Source organism: Eriocheir sinensis, chromosome 19, assembly GCF_024679095.1.
Source record: "Eriocheir sinensis breed Jianghai 21 chromosome 19, ASM2467909v1, whole genome shotgun sequence".
Taxonomy (NCBI): Eukaryota; Metazoa; Arthropoda; class Malacostraca; order Decapoda; family Varunidae; genus Eriocheir; species Eriocheir sinensis.
The window spans coordinates 20,717,441-20,738,909 of NC_066527.1; the positions used below are offsets into that span (position 1 = coordinate 20,717,441).

General features: G+C 43.8%; 1 protein-coding gene and 1 long non-coding RNA gene across 3 annotated transcripts in view; both read left to right on the plus strand.

The window, feature by feature from the left end:
* The first annotated feature begins 482 nt into the window (after window positions 1-482).
* LOC127000917 (pyridoxal-dependent decarboxylase domain-containing protein 1-like) lies at window positions 483-17,775 on the plus strand. 2 transcript variants are annotated; one of them, XM_050865060.1, is made up of 18 exons: window positions 483-650; window positions 3,623-3,702; window positions 4,654-5,125; window positions 5,573-5,763; window positions 6,079-6,268; window positions 6,794-6,941; window positions 7,955-8,082; window positions 8,842-8,913; window positions 9,272-9,376; window positions 11,034-11,135; window positions 12,076-12,147; window positions 12,692-12,817; window positions 13,354-13,518; window positions 14,044-14,278; window positions 15,460-15,552; window positions 15,692-15,844; window positions 16,569-16,771; window positions 17,416-17,775. In XM_050865060.1, exons 1-18 carry the CDS (start codon window positions 618-620, stop codon window positions 17,677-17,679), a joined length of 2,832 nt encoding a protein of 943 aa, XP_050721017.1. In that variant the 5' UTR covers window positions 483-617; the 3' UTR covers window positions 17,680-17,775. The 2 variants fall into 2 exon arrangements, with proteins under 2 accessions (XP_050721017.1, XP_050721018.1); XM_050865061.1 differs by lacking the exon at window positions 15,460-15,552.
* A 2,130-nt stretch (window positions 17,776-19,905) lies between these two features.
* Window positions 19,906-21,469, plus strand: part of LOC127000918 (uncharacterized) — a 5,534-nt gene continuing 3,970 nt past the window's right edge. Inside the window, exon 1 of the long non-coding RNA XR_007754630.1 lies at window positions 19,906-21,469. This exon is cut by the window's right edge and continues 3,240 nt beyond it. This is a non-coding gene — a long non-coding RNA (uncharacterized LOC127000918).

The following is a 21,469-nucleotide window of genomic DNA, read 5'->3' on the forward strand; positions in this document are numbered from 1 at the left end:
AGAAAAAACTAAAAACAGGGCCACAAAACCCTAAAAAACACGAAATAAAACATTTACAAACCACTTAAAGCTCACACAGACTATAAAAAGACAATTAGTAATACGTATTTAAGCCACAACCAGCTCAAAAAACCTAAAACCAGACCCACAATACAGAAAAAACGAAACAAAACCCCAAATAAACACCAGTCTCCTCCATTCACAAACCACTTAAAGCTCACACAAACTTTAAAAAAACAATTAGTAATACGTAATTAAGCCACAACCAGCTCAAAAAACTAAAACCAGACCCACAATACAGAAAAAACGAAACAAAACCCCAAATAAACACCAGTCTCCTCCATTCACAAACCACTTAAAGCTCACACAAACTATAAAAAAACAATTAGCAATACGTAATTAAGCCACAACCAGCTCAAAAAACTAAAACCAGACCCACAATACAGAAAAAACGAAACAAAACCCCAAATAAACACCAGCACGCTCCACATCTACATCCTCCCTGCACATTCAGACGAAGAGGAAGAGGAGGAAGTAGGAGTCCACACAGAGATGGTGTCCACGGCAAACCTTTGAGACACCAGCCTGCAGACGCCCCCCACGCCACCCCCTCACGCATGGACGACGCCAGACACGACACCAAGCCCGGGGTCAGCAAATAATAGGCCTACAGCACCCTGGACGCCCTAAGAGGAGGGGCTGACAGTGGTGACGTGGCTGACACCTCCCTCCTCCGCCCCGGCTAAAGGCTCTCGGGTGTCATTCTAGAGTGCCATTGCTCGTTTTATGCCTCAGTGACACCCTCAGTAGGCCTATTTAGGAGCTTTTGTGCAGGTGTCAGGAATTGCAGTGCCTTAATATGCCCCCCAGCCACCGTTTCCTCTTTCCCCCAATTACAGGCTCTCGGGTGTCATTCTAGAGTGCCACGGGTCTTCCTATGCCCTAGTGACACTCTCAGTAGGCCTATTTAGGAGCTTTTGTGGAGGTGTCAAGGAATATAGAGGCTTGATATACTTCCCATTCTTCCCCTTGGCTATAGGCTCTCAGGTGTCATTCTGGAGTGCCACGGGTCTTCCTATTCCCTAGTGACACCCCCAGTAGGCCTATTTAGGAGCTTTTGTGCAGGTGTCAAGGAATATAGCGGCTTGATATACCTTCCACTCTTCCGCTCGGCTATAGGCTCTCGGGTGTCATTCTAGAGTGCCATTGGTTGTTTTATGCCTCAGTGACACCCCCAATAGGCCTATTTAGGAGATTTTATGCAGGTGTCAAGGAATATAGAGGCTTGATATACTTCCCATTCTTCCCCTTGGCTATAGGCTCTCATGTGTCATTCTGGAGTGCCACGGGTCTTCCTATGCCCTAGTGACACCCGCAGTAGGCCTATATAGGAGCTTTTGTGCAGGTGTCAAGGAATATAGAGGCTTGATATACCTTCCACGCTTCCCCTCGGCTATAGGCTCTCGGGTGTCATTCTAGAGTGCCACGGGTCTTCCTATGCCCCAGTGACACACCCAGTAGGCCTATATAGGAGCTTTTGTGCAGGTGTCAAGGAATATAGCGGCTTGATATACCTCCCACTCTTCCCCTTGGTTACAGGCTCTCGGGTGTCATTCTAGAGTGCCACGGGTCTTCCTATGCCCTAGTGACACCCTCAGTAGGCCTATACAGGAGCTTTTGTGCAGGTGTCAAGGAATATAGTGGCTTGATATACCCCAAACTCTTCCCCTTGGCTATAGGCTCTCGGGTGTCATTTTAGAGTGCCACGGGTCTTCCTATGCCCAAGTGACACCACCAGTAGGCCTATTTAAAAGCTTTTGTACAGGTGTCAAGGAATATAGAGGCTTGATATACCTCCCACTCTTCCCCTCGGCTATAGGCTCATGGGTGTCATTCTAGAGTGCCATTGGTCCTTTTATGCCTCAGTGATACCCCCAGTAGGCCTATTTAAGAGGTTTTATGCAGGTGTCAAGGAATATAGAGACCTAATTTTTCTTCCACCCTCCATTTCCACTTTTCCTTGGGTATAAGCTCTTGGGCGTCATATTAGAGGGCCACAGGTCTTTTTATGCCTTACTAACATTCTGAGTAGGCCTATTGAAGATATTTTGTGGCTGTTATACATATGTCAGGGTTTGCAGCGGGTTGATATACTTTTCCACCCTTCCACCCTTCACCCTCTCAGCTACAGGCTCTCATGTGTCATTCTGGAGTGTCATGGGTCTTCTTATGCCCTAGTGATACCCTGAGTAGGCCTATTTAGGAGCTTGTGTGCAGGTGTCAAGGAATATAGAATCATAGTTTACCCTCCACCATTTGTCTCCTCGGGTGTCATTCTAAAGTGCCACGGGTCGTTTTATGCTCTAGTTGGGTCTGTCTAAGAGCTATTGTGCAGGTGTCAGGGAGTGTAGTGCCAATGGTAATGGCAAAGATTGTACAGGGTAGGCCTATTCAGGAGCCACTGTACAGAGCATCTTAAGACTTAATATATACAAAGAAGGCCTATTCAAGAGTGATTGTGCAGGATAGGCCTATTTAAGAGGTATGGTACTGGGATTGCAATACTCATGTGAATTGTAGAAACAAGTTACTTTATTATTATCATCATCATTGTCATCTTCATTATCACTATTTTAGGTCTTTTTATTATTTGTTTACATTTTTTCTGTTTATTGACTAAGGGCAACACATAAAAGCTGCAGTATTTACGAACACCTAATTCCACTGTGGTCCTCATTTGGGTGCCTTGGGTTTATACCTTTGAGTTGCCAACCCCTGGGCGACGCGACACAACCCCTGGCCCACACCCATAACCAGCGTTGCCAGATTGTCTTACTCAGCCTCTTATATTTACCGACTTCCGACCCCAAAACTGTCTCGTGGACCCTAATAAGGAGATTCACTTATAATTATCGTTAAAATAGTTAATTCCTGGTGTTTCTTGGCAATAGTTAGGCATCAGAAACTGGTAAATACTATGCTCTGAGTACGATAATCTGGCAACGGTGCCCATAACCCACTCACTGCTAGGGGGTGAGGGGCACAACTGTAAGGAGACTGCCCATCCATTTCCGCTCTGCTCGGGATCTGTCAGTTGTGCGCCAAACATGCTAGCCACTGCATCACGGAGCATTGCTATTCTTTGTCCTCTTCTTTTTCTGCTCCTGCTGCTATGTCTTGCTTTTCTTTTGTTTGTTTTTGCTTTTCTTGTTCTTCTTTTTCTTGTGAGTCAAACATGGTAACCGCTACATCTCAGAGCAGTTGTTGTTGCGTTTCATTTTTTCTCTTCTTCACCTTCTGTTTCTTCTGTTCTTCTTCTTCTTATTATTATTATTCCTGTTCATCTTTTTCTTCTTCCTGTTTATCTCTTTCCTCATCCCATCTTCTTCCTCTTCATTCTCTTCTCTTTAACTTTTTTCATCTTCTGTTCTTCTTCTTATTATTATTCCAGTTTATCTTTTTCTTCTTCCGTTATATCTTTCCTCTTCCCATCTTCCTCTTCATTCTCTTCTCTTTTTTTTAATGTTTTTCATCTTCCCAATACATTACCATCATCGTCACCACCACCACCCATCATCACACTTCACCTCACACCATTTTCTCTTTTGTCCCCCCTTCACAGGATCCGCAAGTCAACCCAGAGGCAAAGAAAATGGGGAAGGGCGGCCTGGAGGTGTGCGAGGGAGGGAAGGAAGGTGTAGGGTAAGTGCCGACCTCCCTCTTGTCTCCCTCATTGATTTATTGATTGCGAGGTGAAGGAGAGTCGAGTGCTAAGTACACACACTCGTTCAGACACTCAAATCCTCGGCCACTGTCTGTTATTCTATTTACCCCCTGCCCTTATGTCTGTCTGTGTGTATGTATGTATGTCTGGCAGGTCTTGTGTACATGTTTTATTTTTTTATTTTTTTATTTTTTTTTTATTTTGATTGATTTATCGTCACCTTGTTTTTTTTTATAATGTTTTGATTTTTTTTTTATGTTGGTTATGTGTGGTCTATGCCTTTTCTCTCTCTCTCTCTCTCTCTCTCTCTCTCTCTCTCTCTCTCTCTCTCTCTCTCTCTCTCTCTCTCTCTCTCTCCCCCCCCCTATTAATTATTTATTCACTTGTATTTATCTTATCTTGTATCACGACATGCAACCCTCTCTCTTGCGCTTGTCTCAGAGTGTATATTTTTCCTCTATTTTCTCATTCATTTTCCTTATTTAAAGACGTTTCCATCCCTTCTGTTTTCATCTAGCTCTTCCTTCACCTTTTTGCGACTCATGAATTTAAATACTAATTTTTATCATGAGTATTTAAGTAAGGCAAATGAGAGTTTTGTTTTATATAGAAACTTTAAGGCTCATATCTATTCAAATTTAACCTCACACCTCTTTGAATCTAACCTCATGCTCCCTCAAATGTAACCTTATGCCCCCTCAAATCTAACTTAATACCCCCTCAAATTTAAACTCATGCCCCCTCAGCTTCAACTTCATGCCCCCTCAAATCTAACTTAATGCCCCCTCAAATTTAAACTCATGCCCCCTCAACTTCAACTTCATTCCCCCTCAAATCTAACTTAATGCCACCTCAAATTTAAACTCATGCCCTCTCAACTTCATCTTCATGCCCTCTCAAATCTAGCTTCACACCCCCTCAAATTTCAGGTCAGCCGAGGTAACAGAAAACGGCACCGCTGAAACTCCACTTATAAAGGCAGAGACAGAGACAACAGGGAAGAAGGAGGAAGGGGGAGAGGAGGAGAAGAAAATGACGAAGGAGGGAGAAGAAGACGAAGCAGGAGGAAAAGGAGGAAAAGCAGGAGACAGCCCAGAAAGGAGGAAAGACCAGAATCAAAACACAAACACAACAGAGAAAGTGGAGGGAAGAGGCGTAGGCGTCGGAGGAGGAGGAGCAACAGCAACGGCAGCCAAGGAGGACAATGAAACAACGCAGGAAGATGAGGAGGAGGAGGAAGACGAAGAGGAAGATGACATGTTTGGGAGCCTGTCAGCCTTTACAGGGGAGGTCCTCAGCACGCTAGGCACCCCCGCTGACCCCCTGTCGTCCGAGGAGAGGAGTCCGCGCCCCCTGTCACTGAACGGCTCTGACCTCACCTCCACCATGAGACTCCTGCAGGTTCGTTCTGGTTCATTTTACTGTTGTCATAAAACTCATAATAAAATAAATGATAATAGTAATGTATCGTCTTTTACTTTCTTTCTTCTTGTTGGTGCTTCTTCTTTTCTTCTTCATTTAACATCTTTATTTCCCGTTTTGGAGTTGGATAATTGTAATAAATGACCATACTAATAAAATAATAATAATGATGAAGTATAATGATCATAAAATAAAGTCATGTCATGTATTGCTATTATAATGTACACTATTTATTTATTTTATTATATTTTGCTTCTCATATTACATTCTTACATTTTATTACTATTGTCATATGTTGTTATTATCATGTATATACTTTATTACTGCTACTACTACTACCATTACTACTACTACTACTACTACTACTACTACTACTACTACTACTACTACTACTACTATCACTACTATCACCACTACTACCACCAGGATCTAATGACCTTTGACGAGGACGATCCGGAAGTTACCTTTTGCCCCGGGCCGCTGGACGGACAGGGTCGCTTGGCCATCATGTCCCACCTTCTGGCGGCGCTGGTCACCACGCTGGACGCCCAACACCTGCGCCGCCTGGCCTCACGCATCATGTCCGACACCTGCCTTTGGGTCTCTCGGCTCTTCAGGTAAGGGGAAAGGAAGATTGTTTTGTTTGTTTATTTTTAGCTTTTTATGATATGGTTTGTTAGATTTTTTAAAGATTTGTTTCTGAATTTAAATATGACCTTCTTCATTTACTTCTTATCATGGTTGTGCTATTTCCTATCTTTTGTAATTATATTTTGATGGATTAACTTCATTCTCAGTTGTTGGCATTATGTTCTGAAAGTAAAGTAAAGAAAAACTCTTATTCACATCCTTTTAACCCCTTCTGTATCACGTATGGAAAGGGTTAAACAATAATGTTTCTTCAACACACACATTCACACACACACACACAGGCACTTCGAGTCAACGGCGTACATCCACGAGGACGTCCGGGAAGGTGTGGTGCGGGTGTGTCGTATGCTGCTCCACGCCCGCTACCCACGCCTGGCCTCCGAGGGCTTCCAGGCTCTCTACGCCCGCCCACCCGTCATCTACACCACCTCCACTGCCCGCCCTGGCCTCCCCACCCACCTCGCTAACATGGTAATAGTGGTGATGATAGGGACACACTAATTGGGAAGATGATAGGAATGATAATGATGGGAATAGTGGTGATGATATTAACTGTAAACTGATGATGATGAAGTTGGTTATAGGAATGTTAGTGATGTTGATGATGGTGATTGTCTGTGATATTAATGGTGATGATAACTGGTTAGGAGGGTGGTGATAGATATGGTGTGGTGATGTTGAGGGTTGCAATAATAAGAGTGATGATGATAGTGGTGATGGGGGTTAGACTAATGCAATGTTTCTTTATCTTTCTTTGTGTATATGTGTCAATAGCTTCACTAACTTGATTAATATCCTTATTATTATTATTGAGAGCCATGAAAGGGCATAAAGGGAAAATAAATAAAGAGAGTCAGACCCAAACACAGTCCCTTTGATAAACACACGAGGATGAATACAGAGTAACTTAAAATATAAAATAGAGTAACCTAAAGATGATGATGTAAGTATGTGTCTGTATCCACACAAACCCTTCCTCTCCATGTGCGTCTTCAGCTTGGTCTGGGGTCTGGGTGTGTGCGCGTGGTCCCCTGCAACTCTGTGGTGGGGTCGCCGCTGGCCATGGACGTCGCCGCCCTCGACCGCATGATGGTGGAGGACTCGGCCGCACAGAAGAAGCCACTGCTCGTCATTGCCAACGCTGGTAGGCTGAGTGGCGGGTGTTCAGTCTTGGGGTTTTGTTATAATAGGCCTATTGTTGCTGTGAAATTGTAGTTTATTGTTTTTTATCTATTTTTACAGTAAAGGAGGGAGTTCAAGGGCAAAAATAGATACATGCTGCTCCTGTAAATGAAAGAAGATAATTTTTTTTTTTTTTTTAATGAAGGAGACAGCTCAAGGGCACAATAAAAGGAAACCATAATACAAAAAAAAAAGCCCGCTACTCGCTGCTCCTAAAAAGAATCCAGAGAGGTGGCCGAAAGAGGGGTCCAAAAGAGAGGTCAATTTTGGATGGAGAGGTGATGATAAGTAGGCCTAGTTTGGTGTTACTTTGCCAGTTCTCTTAAGTTGTACATATGTTTGATTATTTATTTATTTATTTATTTTTTATTTATATTTTTTTTTCATACAGTGTCTTCCTCTGTAAAAATAGTCTTGGTGTTTTTTCTTTAGTATTTTTGCAATGGATTTGTAGTTGTGCTATTTGTCTTTCTGTTACTTTGCTTGTTTTCTAAAAGATGTGTTCATAGTTTTTTTTACATAGTGTGTCTTCCTCTATAGTGTTTGTCTGTGTACAAGGGTGTCACATATGCTATAAAATCCTGCATTCCTCAAAACTTATGTAATTCAATTTTGTATAACTTTGCATCGCTTTCACAGGATATATTTATAGTTTCTTTTATTTCTTTATCTCCCAGTATTGTTTGAGTGTACAGTCGCCCCTCAAATAGTACAGTTTCCAATAGTTCAGTTTCGGTTTTATACGGATTGTCACGGAAGATCTTTATAGGATTTTTAAATTTCCTGCGCATCGGGAAATTCAAAAATCCTAAAAAAATCTATGAAAATCCACATAAAACCGAAACCGATCTATTGGAAACCGTACTATTTGAGGGACACCTGTATACAGTTTTCATATAGGTAGATAATTCTGTGTGCACCAAACCATGCCTTGTGCTACCATGTATATCTTTTACTACTTTGTGTTGTTACCAGGTGGCGGTGCACTGGGCGGCGTGGACAGTGTGGGGCGCATTCTGGAGCTGTGTAACGCACATGACGCCTGGCTGCACGTGGAGGGCCATGCACTGGCGGCCCTCACCCTGCCCAACACACCCAACCTGGTGAGCCACAACCAAACAACCATACATATCTTACCTTCACCACCACCTATCCCTTGGGCCCACCGCCACTTGACCTTGAAGTTGTGGCACCAAGACAAATGCCAAAATAATCAAACAGTCAACTAAGCAAAAATAACTTCCCTAGAGCTTTAGTTAACATGACAGGAGCCTAAAATAAACCCCAGTAGAAGATATGAGCATTCAATCCTTAGTTTTTCCTCATTCTCAGTTCTGTCACTCCTGAGGTAGAGAATCGGTCTCGGTGTGACTGTGCCATATACTTACAGACCTCAGTACCATCACATGACGGGGACTTCGTGGTGCAGTGGTTAGCACACTCAGCTCACAACCAAGAGAGCCCGGGTTCGATTCCCAGGCGGAGTGGAAAAATTTCGGCGGCTTTTCCGATACCCTACACCCCTGTCCACCCAGCAGTGAATGGGTACCAGGTATTAATCGGGGGTTGTGTCCCGTCTCCTGGGATCTGTTCCCTTCTATAAATCCTTCCCCTTCTGTCTCTCTCCGGCATATGACCACAGATGTTGCGCCGACTAAACAAAATTTTCCAAACTACCATCACATGACAAGCCACACCTCCACTACCATCACCATACCACTAACACCACTAGCAACACCTCCACTAACAACACTAGCCATACCTTCACTACCATCGCCATACCACTAACACCACTAGCCACACCACCACAATCATCACCACCACCTCCGCCGGCACTAATGGTCTCGTGTTCTCCCTTCCAGCCGGCCAAGATTGGAGACAGTATGACACTACCACTCTCCCTCTGGCTGGGCATACCGTCGCTGCCTTATGTTGTATCCTTTACTGTTATTATTATTATTATTATTAGTAGTAGTAGTAGTAGTGGTTGGAGGAGGAGGAGGAGAAGTAGTAGCAGTTATGTGTTGGGTAATATTGTTAAGAGTAATAGTAGTAATAATAATAGTTGTAGTATTATTAGTAGTATCATAATTAACAGTGGTGGTGCTTTTTCTCTCCACACAAAGTTGTTAAGTATGTGTTCTTCTCAGTCCTTCATTCTATATCATGTCATTTGTACCATTCATAGGTGTTGTCATAAAGCTTAAAAACATGCACTTCCCAACCTGTGGAGATGCAGCCAACAACTCACACACCACACACGCACCCTTTCCTTAACCAACACGTCCTCAGACTCTGTACAAGGCCCAGGAGACGTCCGCCGTACACTCAGCCGGCCTCACCGCCCTCAGTCTGCACACCCGTCTATCATGTCTTCCCCTGTGGACCACGCTCATGGTAAGTCTCCCTCTCTTATAGTTGTATTTAATCATGGTTTCATTTTTAACTGGTTTTATATAGTTTTATCAGTGTTGGTTTTATCACGCTTTTAATTTTAAGCTTATATAGTTTTAAAAGATAATTAATTTGTATTAGATTCAGTGGCAAATGACCCCGAAGTTGTGGCACCAAGACAGACCGCCCTGTTAATCATCAATCATCAAGGCTCCCTCTCGTACAGCCTGCCTCCACCTCCCCTGTGTTCCCTCCAGACCACGTTCATGGCTTCCTACAGGGGGCTGGTGTCCTTAGCCTCCTGTAGGATTGAATGACCTTTTATTGTTTTTTTATCGTGCTTTTAATTTTTAACTGATTATATATAGTTTTATTGGTGTTTTTTCCAGTTTTATTGTTTTAGAATATAATAGTTTTGTATGAAATTCGACGCCACATGACCCAGCAGTTGTGGCGCCAAGATGAACACTCAAATAATCAATCATCAATCAATCATCCTCCTTCCTCATGTTCCCTCCATGCCAAGGATTAACACATCATACTTTTATATAAAGATTCCCAATGTGGTCATCCTATGATTTTAATGTTTTTGGTTATGTATTGAAAATGATGTGCAATTTTATGTGATTAATTGATTATTGATATACGGAAGTCATTGTTGCAGAGAAAAGCATGTATAATATTATTCAAAAGCTATTCATAAATGGATTCATATTAAGTTTTTTTTTTTTTTTTTTTTTTTTTCACAACAAAGGAGGCAGCTCAAGGGCACACACATGAAGCTCTTTAATTGATTTTGGCTTCCATCATCCCACTCTGATGCCTATATTCATTCATCCCAATACCTTCCACCTCATTATACCCTACCAGATGACAATGTTTTCTTGTTGACATTGATAACTTTAACCCGGTAGCAGCAGGGATCATGTTTCTTAATGGTCCCTCTAAGCGAGAAAAATGAGAAAAAATCACCCCTCACACAAACCATTTCATAATATATATCGAAGCATTTGTGATCAGTTTATGTATCATCTATTTTTGGGGTTTAAATCATGGCACAAATTTGGCCCGTCGCTGGTACACGGTAAAGCCACAAATTTGGCCCGTCGCTGCTACATGGTAAAGCCACAAATTTGGCCCGTCGCTGCTACATGGTAAAGCCACAAATTTGGCCCGTCACTGGTACACGGTAAAGCCACAAATTTGGCCCGTCGCTGCTACACGGTAAAGCCACAAATTTGGCCCGTCGCTGCTACACGGTAAAGCCACAAATTTGGCCCGTCGCTGCTACCGGGTTAAAGAAAAGTCGTCACCTCCTTCATTCCTCCTGACGTATATAGCTAAAGTGTTGAGTCAAGGAAGGGCAGTGGAGGTCCGGATGGAAGGAAGGAGATAAAAATGGAAAGGAAGGGGAAATGGGTGGAAAGTGGAAGAGCAGAAGAATGGGTGGATGAAAGGGAGTAAGAAGTACCTACCTGTTAACTCATTAGGTATTGTTTTTGTAACCCATTTTATTAATTCTTTATACTCTACTGTCACTGTCTTATTCTTCACATCCATGTCTGCTCATTGAGGGGACTGCTTAAACCTACATCAATTTCTCTGTTTCCTTTGATGCCCTTACATGGATCTCAATAATAATGATGATAATGTTTTTCAGACGCTAGGCCAGAGTGGCGTAGTGTCGCGGTTCCAGCATGCCTTCGAGATGAGTCAGCACCTCCAGCTCCACCTCAGCACACTGCCCAGGATAAGGCTGCTGGTGAGTGTCATGATCATCAGCCTCCAATAGTGAAGCCAAATTGTCAAGTCCGTTTTGGCGTTGGTTCAAGTGGGTCCATTTCCCCCCCTCTGCTCTGCCACACAGTCCCAACACCTATTTTTTCCTCTCATATGTTACCTATAGCTTACATATGAGAGGAAGAGGTAGGTGTTGGGACTGTGTGGCGGAGCAGAGGGGAGGAAAGGACATGCGGGAGCCAACGCCCAAATGGACACGACAATTTGGTTTCACTATAGACAGCATTTAGAGGCCTCTGTTTATGTCTTGTCCCTTGAGTAACTTTGCCACAGCCTCAGAAAGTATGTTAGGTGCCAGGTCTATATTCTCTGATGCTTTTGTCTCCCATTAAAACTATTTCCAAAAGCCACAAAGGAGATTAATTGGGTTTTTATGTTCATGGTGCAGAGGCAGTTAGAATGGAATACAGTATTGTCAACCTTGCAGACAATATGGATTAAATGACATAGCTGACACTCACATGACCAATCCTTATTTATAAAATCACTTAGTCCCTCACTGAATAATACTATGTCTGCTGTTTCCCTAAATGTTGCTTAATATGCTCAGTTTTTTTATTTCTAAACATTGTCATTAATTATACTTCACAAATCAATATTCCCCCAATGTTCCCCTGACCCAATTGTTTAGTTACTGTGATCATAGGGTATTTTAAAGTTTATTTTTATATCATTTTATGCACTTTGCTGAAATTTGTTCGTTTTTAGACCACTGAAGATGACATCCTGCTGTCCAGACATTTGATACCAAGTTAATAAAGATGGCATTTGTGACCACGCTTGTTATACTCTTCCTGATGACCAGTAATATTCCGTGCATAAGTGACTCCTATTCCTAGCTACTAATCATGTCCCTGGGTAGCTGTAAAGCACCTCTAATAAGATGTTCTGCCTTCACTCAGAGCCCAGCACCACTTGAAGGCAGCAGAATGATCAGTATCCAGGACCTGGTCAACAAGCCAATCAGCACAGCAGTAAGTAGAAGGAGTAATAGTAGTAGTAGTAGTAGTATTGAAGACAGAGAAAACTATATCACAACAATATGGAACAGAAAACAAAAGAAAATTGAACAAAACTAAAAGACACAACAACGCCAATCAAGAAACGAGAACAAATCATAAGTGGGAGCCGTTACAAAGGCAATCCCACGCCTACTACTGGACTGGACTGTAGTAGTAGTAGTAGTAGTAGTAATAGGAAGACAAGGAGTAATAGGAAAAGTAGAAGTAATATAAGTATCTCAAGCAGTAACCTAAGAGTGAAAGAGATTAGAAAGTAGATAAAGAGAAAAAAAAGGGAGGATGGGGACAAGAAAAGCAGCACAAAGAAAGAAAAGAGAATGAGGAAAAGAAGGGAAATAAAGAAGGGCACCACCATTATCCTTTATAGATACACTCAACCATTATCTAAATAAATTCATTAAAAAAAAGCAGAACAGGAGACAGTGTTACAAATAGCAGACCCTCGCATCTAGTCACTACTTCTCTAACCATGACCTTCCTTTCACCTATCCGCTAGCAACTCCTGGAGACGGTGAGCGGCTCGGTGGTGTTCCAGTACGTTGAGGAGATCAGCGGCGGCAGCGGCGGTGGTGTGGCAATCCCCGGAAAGAACTCGGACTATTATGACAACCTCAACTCTTGGGTGCGTCTCCTTGGCTTGCTTTGGGGTGGTGAGGGTTGGGGAATAGGCTAAGCTTGTACCAGTTTTTCTTCTTGTTCTTCTTGTTCTTTGTTTTCTCCTTTTGCTTCTTCTTTTCCTCTCATTCTTCTTGTTTTCCTTGCAGTTGTTTTTGTTCTTCTCATTCTTGTTCTTCATAACTTTCCTTTTTATTTTTTTGTTTTTTCGTTTTCTTCTTTTGCTTCTTGTTTTTCCTCTTATTCTTCTTGTTCTCCATGCAGTTGTTCTTGTTCTTATTCTTGTTCTTCATAAGTTTTTATTTTTTCGTCTTTTTTTCTTCTTCATTTAACGTCCTTATTTTCCCTTCTGGAGTTAGACGAGCTACGAGACTCTCCAACTCTTGACCTCTTGACCTTGTTTTTGCGGTAGTGCTTGGTGGGCTTTTTAACTTCCTGCTTCTCCTTATTATTGTTCTTTGCTACTTCCATTGCTGTAAGAAAAGATAAACTGGACACCACACACAAGTTAACCCTTCTGTTTCTCCCCATCGTGGGCTACAGCTGGGGCAGGTGGTCCGGCGCGACGTGGGCACCATCCCCCTGGAGTTGGTGCAGCTGGAGACGGCCGGGCTGGTGCTGCGCTGGAGTCCCCTGGAGGGCCCCGACACACACCACATCACCCTGGCCGACCTGGACCACCTCATTGACTCCCTGCATCACCAGCTGGTTAGTGTGTCTGTTTGTTTGTTTGGCGTATCTTGGTTCAGGAGCACACTCAGCTCACAACCGAAAGAGCCTGGGTTCGATTCCTGGGCGGTGTGGAAAAATTTGGGCGGCTTTTCTGATACCCTATGCCCCTGTCCACCCAGCAGTGCATGGGTACCAGCTATTAATCGGGGGTTGTGTCCCGTCTCCTGGGATCTGTTCCCTTCTATAATTCCTTCCCCTTCTGTCTCTCTCCGTCATATGACCACAGATGTTGCGCCGACTAAATGAAACTTTCCAAACTTTTCTTGGTTCAGGAGAGATCTGCGGTAGACTCTATTTACTGTGAGATTGGTACCAAAGAAAATCAAGCAAAACTGAGGTGTGTTATATCAAGCGGGTTGCCAACACCTGTGAAGGCACGACCAGTATTCTAGAAGAGCTTGTAAACAAGATAAGGCAATACAGCAGACCCTCTGTTTAATGCAATACAGGTACCCAAGAAAAAAATAAAAGTAAATAAAATACTCTGCTGCCTCCCCCTAGGACATCCTCAACGCCACAGTGGAGCAGCGCAAGACCTTCACGGAGCTGGTGTCCTCGGCCACCAACCTGCAGCTGGTGGAGATCCCGGGCTGGGCGGGGCTGGGCGGGGTGCGCTACCTGGCGGACCTGTGGCTGGACCAGGACACCTTCACCCCGGCCAACAGGGCAGACATCAACGCCCTCAATGTCCACCTCGTGTCGCAGCTCAAGGCCACGGATTCAGCGTTTTCGCTCAGTGAGTTTGTTTGTTGTTGTGGTGTTGGTTTGTGGTTGTGGATGTTTAGGTTGGTATTACAAGGCACTTTCGTTCCTCACATCATCTATTTCTAAAGGTCAGAGAGGGGGTTAGTTGGGTTCTAATGTGTTTCTTCAGGTTCATGGTACAGAGGAAGGGTCAAACTACCACCAGGGTCATAAAACTACCCCTGGAAATGCCCACAACTCCTACGAAAGCCTTGTCAAATGTGTGTAATTCTTGAGGTTCACGGTACAGAAGAAGGGTCAAACCACCACCAGGGTCATAGCCTTGTCAAATAGGTGTTTCTGGCCAACGAAATGTCTTAAAATACGACCCTTAGTCTACCAGCTTAGTCCATGAATGCCAACTCCAGCTATGAGGGCACGGGGCGCACCTCCCAGACTTTGATCCTGCTCACTGGGTTGTTTCTGCATGAGACAACCCTGAGTTCAGGAGACCAAGGGGCAAATCGATTGATCTTGCCAGGAGGGACATGAAATGGGTATGGTGGCTGCGTAGGAGCTTGTCTGGGGTGACGCCAGGAGTGGAGGGGGCAAGTGAGTTTAGCGGCACACCCCCGGCTGTATGCTCCCCGTTAATTGGTTAGGTGTTTAGTCACTGGTCGAAGGAACGCTGGCTTGTACTATTGAGGTAATCCCACTTCCACTGCACCATATGACCACTGTATAGTCTGTTTCAATAAGATGTTACGGGCGGCCATGCCTCCTCTTTTTTTCTCTTGATTTTGATTAGCTGTGTGGCAGCCACTCACTGCGCAGGACCTGTCAGTTTGCTTCCGCCTTGGCTGCTGGCATCGCGACTCTGCACAATGTTTTGTTTTCTTATAATATCTGGAATACTGCAAGGCCTACCTGTGTTTCTTTAGTAGCATTGCAATCCTTGAGTCATTATCTATAACATTCTGTAACACAAGACGACTAATTATTTTTTCTCGGTAGATATCACGTGACGAACGAAGATATTTTTCTTATACAATAAAAACAAGTTTATATTTCTATCTATATTCCTGTCAACAGTGTGCTTATGGGTGTTTTGTTGTCTCATCATAATCCTTGACGCTTCAGGCACTACACATGTTCAGTGGTGAAAATGCATGTAGCTAGTATTTCATGGTGATATTGAGGTATAAAAACATATTTTCTTCATGCATCCCATAGCAACGCGGGGCAGTGCGAGCGTAGAGCGAGCGTCCTGGGCCGAGACGGAAGCAAATTTAACCCTTTTACAGCGCGGTGCTTGCCTGCCTCTTGGTCAGTCAAAAAGGAAGAACTTGAGGGAGTGTGGCCGCCTGTAATATCCCACTGAAACAGACTATTGTTACGGCACCACTACTGCAGAACACCACGGCGGTAAACCTAATCAACCCACCTCCACTTCTCTCACTCCCAGGCGAGGGTGCCGATGGGCTGAACTGTGTGCGCTTCGGCATGGTGACGGCGGAAACCGATCTCTCCGACCTGCTGTCCCTCGTCATATCCACCGGCAAGGAGATCGAAAAGTCCTCGCGCTTCCTGGACCAGATGACGGACATTGTTAGGAAAGGTGAGTACGTGAGTGTGTGTGTGTGGGGGTGTGTTATTAGAAAACATCATCATCATCATCATCATCATTGTTCAACGTCCATTTATTCCCTATGGTGGGGTTGGACGGGACATGAGCCTCCTCCACTGTTGCCGGTCCATAGCCATTTCTTCCATGATGTTCAGTCTCCTCATATCTTCCTCCACCACCCTTCTCCACATCTTCCTTGGCCTTCCTGGGGTATTAGAAAACAAACCAATGGATGAGTGTGCTATTAACCAGTGAGTGTTTTAACTTTGCACTGCTGCCCTCACATGACCTCCCTCACACACCCATTTTCTGCCTCTCTCCATCTCTTCCTCTGTGTTTCTCCCTCCTCTCTCTCATTCCTCACTCCCTCTATTATTCTCCCTCCCTCCTCCTCACTCCCTTCATCATTCTCCCTCCCTCCACATTCCCTCCCTCACACACCCTTTTTCTGTCTCTCTCCATCTCTTCTATCTTTCTCCCTCCCTCCTACCTTCCCTCCCACCTTCTTCCTCCTATCTCCCTCCTCTCCCCTTCCTCACTTCCTCCTAATTCTACCTCCTCCTCACTCCCTCACATACTCTTCCCTTTTTCCCTTCTCCTTGCTTCTCACTTCTCTATCCCTCCTTTTTCCCTCCTCCCTTCCTCCTCACTCTCTCCCTCCTCACTCTCTCCCTCTTCACACTCTCTCCCTTCTCACTCCCTCTCTCTTCTGCAGGCATTGAGGCAGCTACCGAGGACCTGAAGAGGGAGAACGAGGAGCGGCTGTGGCAGGAGGGCATTCTCCGACACGTCCCCATCGTGGGTTCTGTCTACAACTGGTTCTCGCCCCCGCCACCGCCAGGCATCAAGGGCCGCACGCTGGACCTCACGGCGGGCGTCCTGGAGAGCACCGAGAATATCTACCGCTACCATATGCAGGTGTGTGGGTGCGAGCGGGTGTGTGTAGGTGTTTGTGTACGTCTCATATGCAGGTGTGTGGGTGCGAGCGGGTGTGTGTAGGTGTTTGTGTACGTCTCATATGCAGGTGTGTGGGTGCGAGCGGGTGTGTGTAGGTGTTTGTGTACGTCTCATATGCAGGTGTGTGGGTGCGAGCGGGTGTGTGTAGGTGTTTGTGTACGTCTCATATGCAGGTGTGTGGGTGTACATGTGGGTGTACCTCTATCATATCCAGGTGTGTTTGTGTATGTGTGTGTGTGTATGTTTATCATATGCTGGTGTGTGTGTGTGTGTGTGTGTGTGTGTTAACAGCAAAGGAGACAGATCAAGGGCATAAAAAAAAAGGAAACAATAATAAAAAAAAAAACCTGCTACTTACTGCCCCTAAAAAGATTGGTATTTTTTTTTTATTTATTTATTTTATTATTTATCAAGAGCTTTAAAAAAAAAATAATGAAAAAAAAAAGCCGGCTACTTACTGCCCCTAAAAAGATTGGAGAGGAGTGGCCGAAAGAGAAGCCAATTTCGGGAGGAGAGGTGTTGTGTTTACAGTCGGCATTAACAAGACATTCACGCACACATATCACCATCCATTCATTCATACAGACAAACATTCTCTCCTCCAGATCCGCCATGGGACAGCCCCCACACGCGCTGAGACCAAGCTTCCCCCCGCCCCCTCAATCCAGACCCCAGTGACCCCGAGTGCCTCCTCCCCCTCGCACTCCCGCTCCTCCTCCACCACCTCCGCCCTCACCCCCGGCTCCACCCACTCCCGGAACGCCTCGGAGAACCAGCCAGTCATCCCACAGCAGGACGGCAAAATGGCAGCAGTCTCGGCCAATGGGGTCCCGTCGCCTCCCCTCCCGGTTGCTGTCCAGGGCCAGTAGAGAGGCAGCTTAGGGTGTCGGTGGTTACTGTGGCACCCGTAAGGTTGGAGTGCCGTCAGTCGTGGAAGTTATACAAATATACATATACAGACGAGTTATACATACTTTATATATATATACATATTAGTGAAGGAAAATTTGAAGTGAGTTCTTTATATGTATATGGAGCAAGAGTTTGAAAGGGATTGTTGGAAGGCTCACTCTTCAGAACATGTCGCCACCACCACCACCACCACCACCACCACCACCTCCTCCATTATTACTACCGTTATTATTATTATTATTATTATTACGATTATTATTAATGTTATGATTATTAACATTACTACCTGGTGATTTTCTGTACATACTTCTCATCTTTTCTCATGTTTTTTGGGGTGTGTTAGAAAGTTTTTTGTTTTTTTTCCATTTTTGCTTCACTTTTTCACTCACTTTTTCCACATTTTCCTTCACGATTTTCACTACGGCCGAAGTCAATCACTGTCCCAGGCGTGCCATGACCTAATGCTTTAAACTTCAATTCCAGCTTTAACTCTGCATGACCTTTATTCCTACCTTTGACCTCTGCCCTGGCCTGACCTCTCCCTAATCCTGACCCCCTCTTCCCGTTCACACTTGACCTGCCCCAGCCGAAGCTAATGACCCCCAGCAGCTGTTATCGTACGGAGCGTCAGCGTGGAGGTGAATCGTGGCGCAGGACTCGTACGCAGATGAAGAGCAGCCCACCAGGTCACTAGATGCAGATGTCACGTAGCTTTGGCAGCGTTTGAATTTGTCGCTCTTCAATTCCGAACACTTTGCAGCCTCCGTCTCTTTCTCGTACATACTCTTTTCGCCTCACACGCCAGGATTCTTAAGCGTCGTATCAGTAGTCATGAACGGCTATGTGGCTATTTTGACTCTTGGGATGGAGTTACGTAGTTAGAAGTGTTGGGTTTTCACAGAGTCAACATCGCAAGTTCAGCTGTAAAAAGTGATAGAAGAAAATTAACAAAAACAACTCACTGCGCCTTGAAAAACAGGTGAAAACGGACAAATCAGCCGCGCTATTGTTGATGAAGACTTATACGACGTTTATATGATCACGCGTTAGTCTCAGAGTGCGTAATTTTTCATCCTTTGACTAGCCAGCTACGAGAAGTTAGTCACGATATCTTTTAGTCAAACAGCAGTAGCAGCAGCAGCAGTGGAGTTAAAAAAAGGGATGTTGATTATCCTCGTAGTAAATAGTAGCTCAATGCGTGGTTCGGTATTCCGCAGCCGGGAGCACCAGTCTTGCCAGAGGATTAACTTCATTTATACAAAGCAAGAGGGTCCAGTTGGTTGATCATGTTGTTTCCTTAGCCTTCAGCACCAGTGGCATTGCGCAGTGGCAGTATCGTAACTAGTGAGGTCAACCGCTAAACTTCTCAAAATTGTAGTGTCGGAAATTCAGTCCCTTCCATCGTGAATCTGGCAGTGTTAACCGATCCATCCAACTTCCGCAGCAGTTCTTGGTCATGGCTTCTAGTGGCAGTGCTGTTCATTGTCCGTTCTTTCTCCACTGTGCTGAAGAAGAAGGAAACAGTTCATGGGTTAATTTTCGCTAATGGATCGACAGGTAGACTAAACGAACAACAGAGAGCAGACATGTTCCACACTTCTTGGGTCGAGAAAAATGACAACTCTAGGCTTTCCTCTTTCCTGTTCACAGCTGTCAGTAAGTAGAAAAGTGGGAAGTGGTCAAGGAGGGTAGAAGACATGTTAAGGATGGTATCTTGTTTTCTTTCTTCTAGTAGTTTTTCTTGCTCGTTTTCTCTCCGGCAAGATGAGGGAGACTTTTGTATTTGGCTGGGGTGACTTACGGAGAGAGAGAGAGAGAGAGAGAGAGTTTATATGGGTTTATACACATTCACTGACTTAATATCCTCACCTGCAATTGTATGTTCTTTAGACAATCATCAAAATGTCTGTCGGCAGTGACCAGACTATTATTATTATTATTATCATTATTATTATTTGGAAGTTGCATGAATATTTACAGTTTTTGTGCACTGTTTGTTTGCAATTTACACTTTGTCTCCCATTACTTCATGTGTGTGTGTGTGCGTATGTGTGTTTGAGATCCTGACGGCACTCTCTCTCTCTCTCTCTCTCTCTCTCTCTCTCTCTCTCTCTCTCTCTCTCTCTCTCTCTCTCTCTCTCTCTCTCTCTCTCTCTCTCTCTCTCTCTCTCTCTCTCTCTCTCTCTCTCTCTCTCTCTCTCTCTCTCTCTCTCTCTCTCTCTCTCTCTCTCTCTCTCTCTCTCTCTCTCTTGCCCTCTCTTACTCTCGCTCTGCTTTCTCTCTCTCTCGCTCTCTCTCCCTCCCTCTGTTATCGTATCTCTCTCTCTTGCCCTCTCTTACTCTCGCTCCTTCTCTTTCTCTCACTCTCTCTCGCTCTCTCTCCCTCCCTCTGTTATCGTATCTCTCTCGCATGCCCTCTCTTACTCTCGCTCCTTCTCTCTCTCTTGCCCTCTCTTACTCTCGCTCTGCTTTCTCTCTCTCTCGCTCTCTCTCCCTCCCTCTGTTATAGTATCATACATAAATAATTCCAGGATACAGATATACTAGTGTGAGTGGTGAGTGTGTCCTTCAGAATGTTACCTGCAATAAGCACTTCGCCTGTTGCTGTTCTTTCACACTTGCGTTCTTTTTTATCATTACTGACTCCATTGAGACTTCTGTACGTGTGTGGGTTTGTTATGATTGCGTTACTTTTCCCTCCTTTTTTTTTCTCGGTCATTAATTTGTTTTTGTCTGATTGTTTTCTCATTTTCTTTCTTTTTTCCTCATCGCTAACTTCATTGAGACTTTTGTATGTGTGGGTTTTCTATGATTTCTTTACTGTTTCCCTCTTTTTTTTTTTTCGATCATTTTTGTTTTTGTTTTTGTCTGATCATTTTCTCATTTTCATTCTTTTTTCCTTGTCGCTAATTTCATTGAGACTTTTGTATGTGTGGGTTTGTTATGATTTCTTTCCTTTTCCCTACTTTTTTTTTCTTTCAATGTCATTTCTTTATTTTTGTTTATTTTCTTGTTTTCTCTTCACATTTTCATTCTTTTTTCCTCATCACTAACTTCATAGAACTTTTGTATGTGTTGGTTCATCTTGATTTCTTCCCTTTTTCCTTTTTCCTCTCTTCTATTCAACGTCGTGTTTGCTGTACTTCATTCATCTTGTTTTATTTTCACACTTCCATTCTTTCTCCAATTTTTCCCATTTCTAACTCCATTTTTTGTGACGTGTGTGTGTTCTTATCTTTCTTTTTTCCTTTTTTAACTTTTTTCTCATCAACGTCATTAATTCACGTTGTTCCAGTTATTTTCTTCCATTTTTTCCTTCACACTTTCATTCTTCCTTCTATCACTAAATTTTTTGAGACGTGTGTGTGTTCATATCTTCCTCTTTTACCTTCCTTTTTCTCATCAATGCCATTAATTTGCGTTGTTCCAGTTATTTTCTTTCATTTTTTCCTTCACACTTTCATTCTTCCTTCTATCACTAACTCCTTTTTCTGAGACTTATATATTGGTTTGTCATGATAGCTTCTCATTTTCTCATCAACTTCATTTATATATATCCTCCCATTTTCTTTTCTAGCTAACTTCATTTCATGCCCATCTTTTCCTTCTTCCTTCTTTCACTAACTCCTTTTTCTGAGACTTATATATTGGTTTGTCATGATAGCTTCTCATTTTCTCATCAACTTCATTTATTTCCTCCCATTTTCTTTTATAGCTAACTTCATTTCACACTCATCTTTTCCTTCT

Excerpts from the sequence above, each read along its gene's own strand:
- LOC127000917 (XM_050865060.1), top strand. The coding sequence starts at position 618 with ATGGACGACGCCAGACACGACACCAAGCCCGGG. Across the intron at positions 8,083-8,841 it reads TGCCCAACACACCCAACCTG|CCGGCCAAGATTGGAGACAG; the intron begins GTGAGCCACAAC and ends TCTCCCTTCCAG. Across the intron at positions 12,818-13,353 it reads ATGACAACCTCAACTCTTGG|CTGGGGCAGGTGGTCCGGCG; the intron begins GTGCGTCTCCTT and ends CGTGGGCTACAG.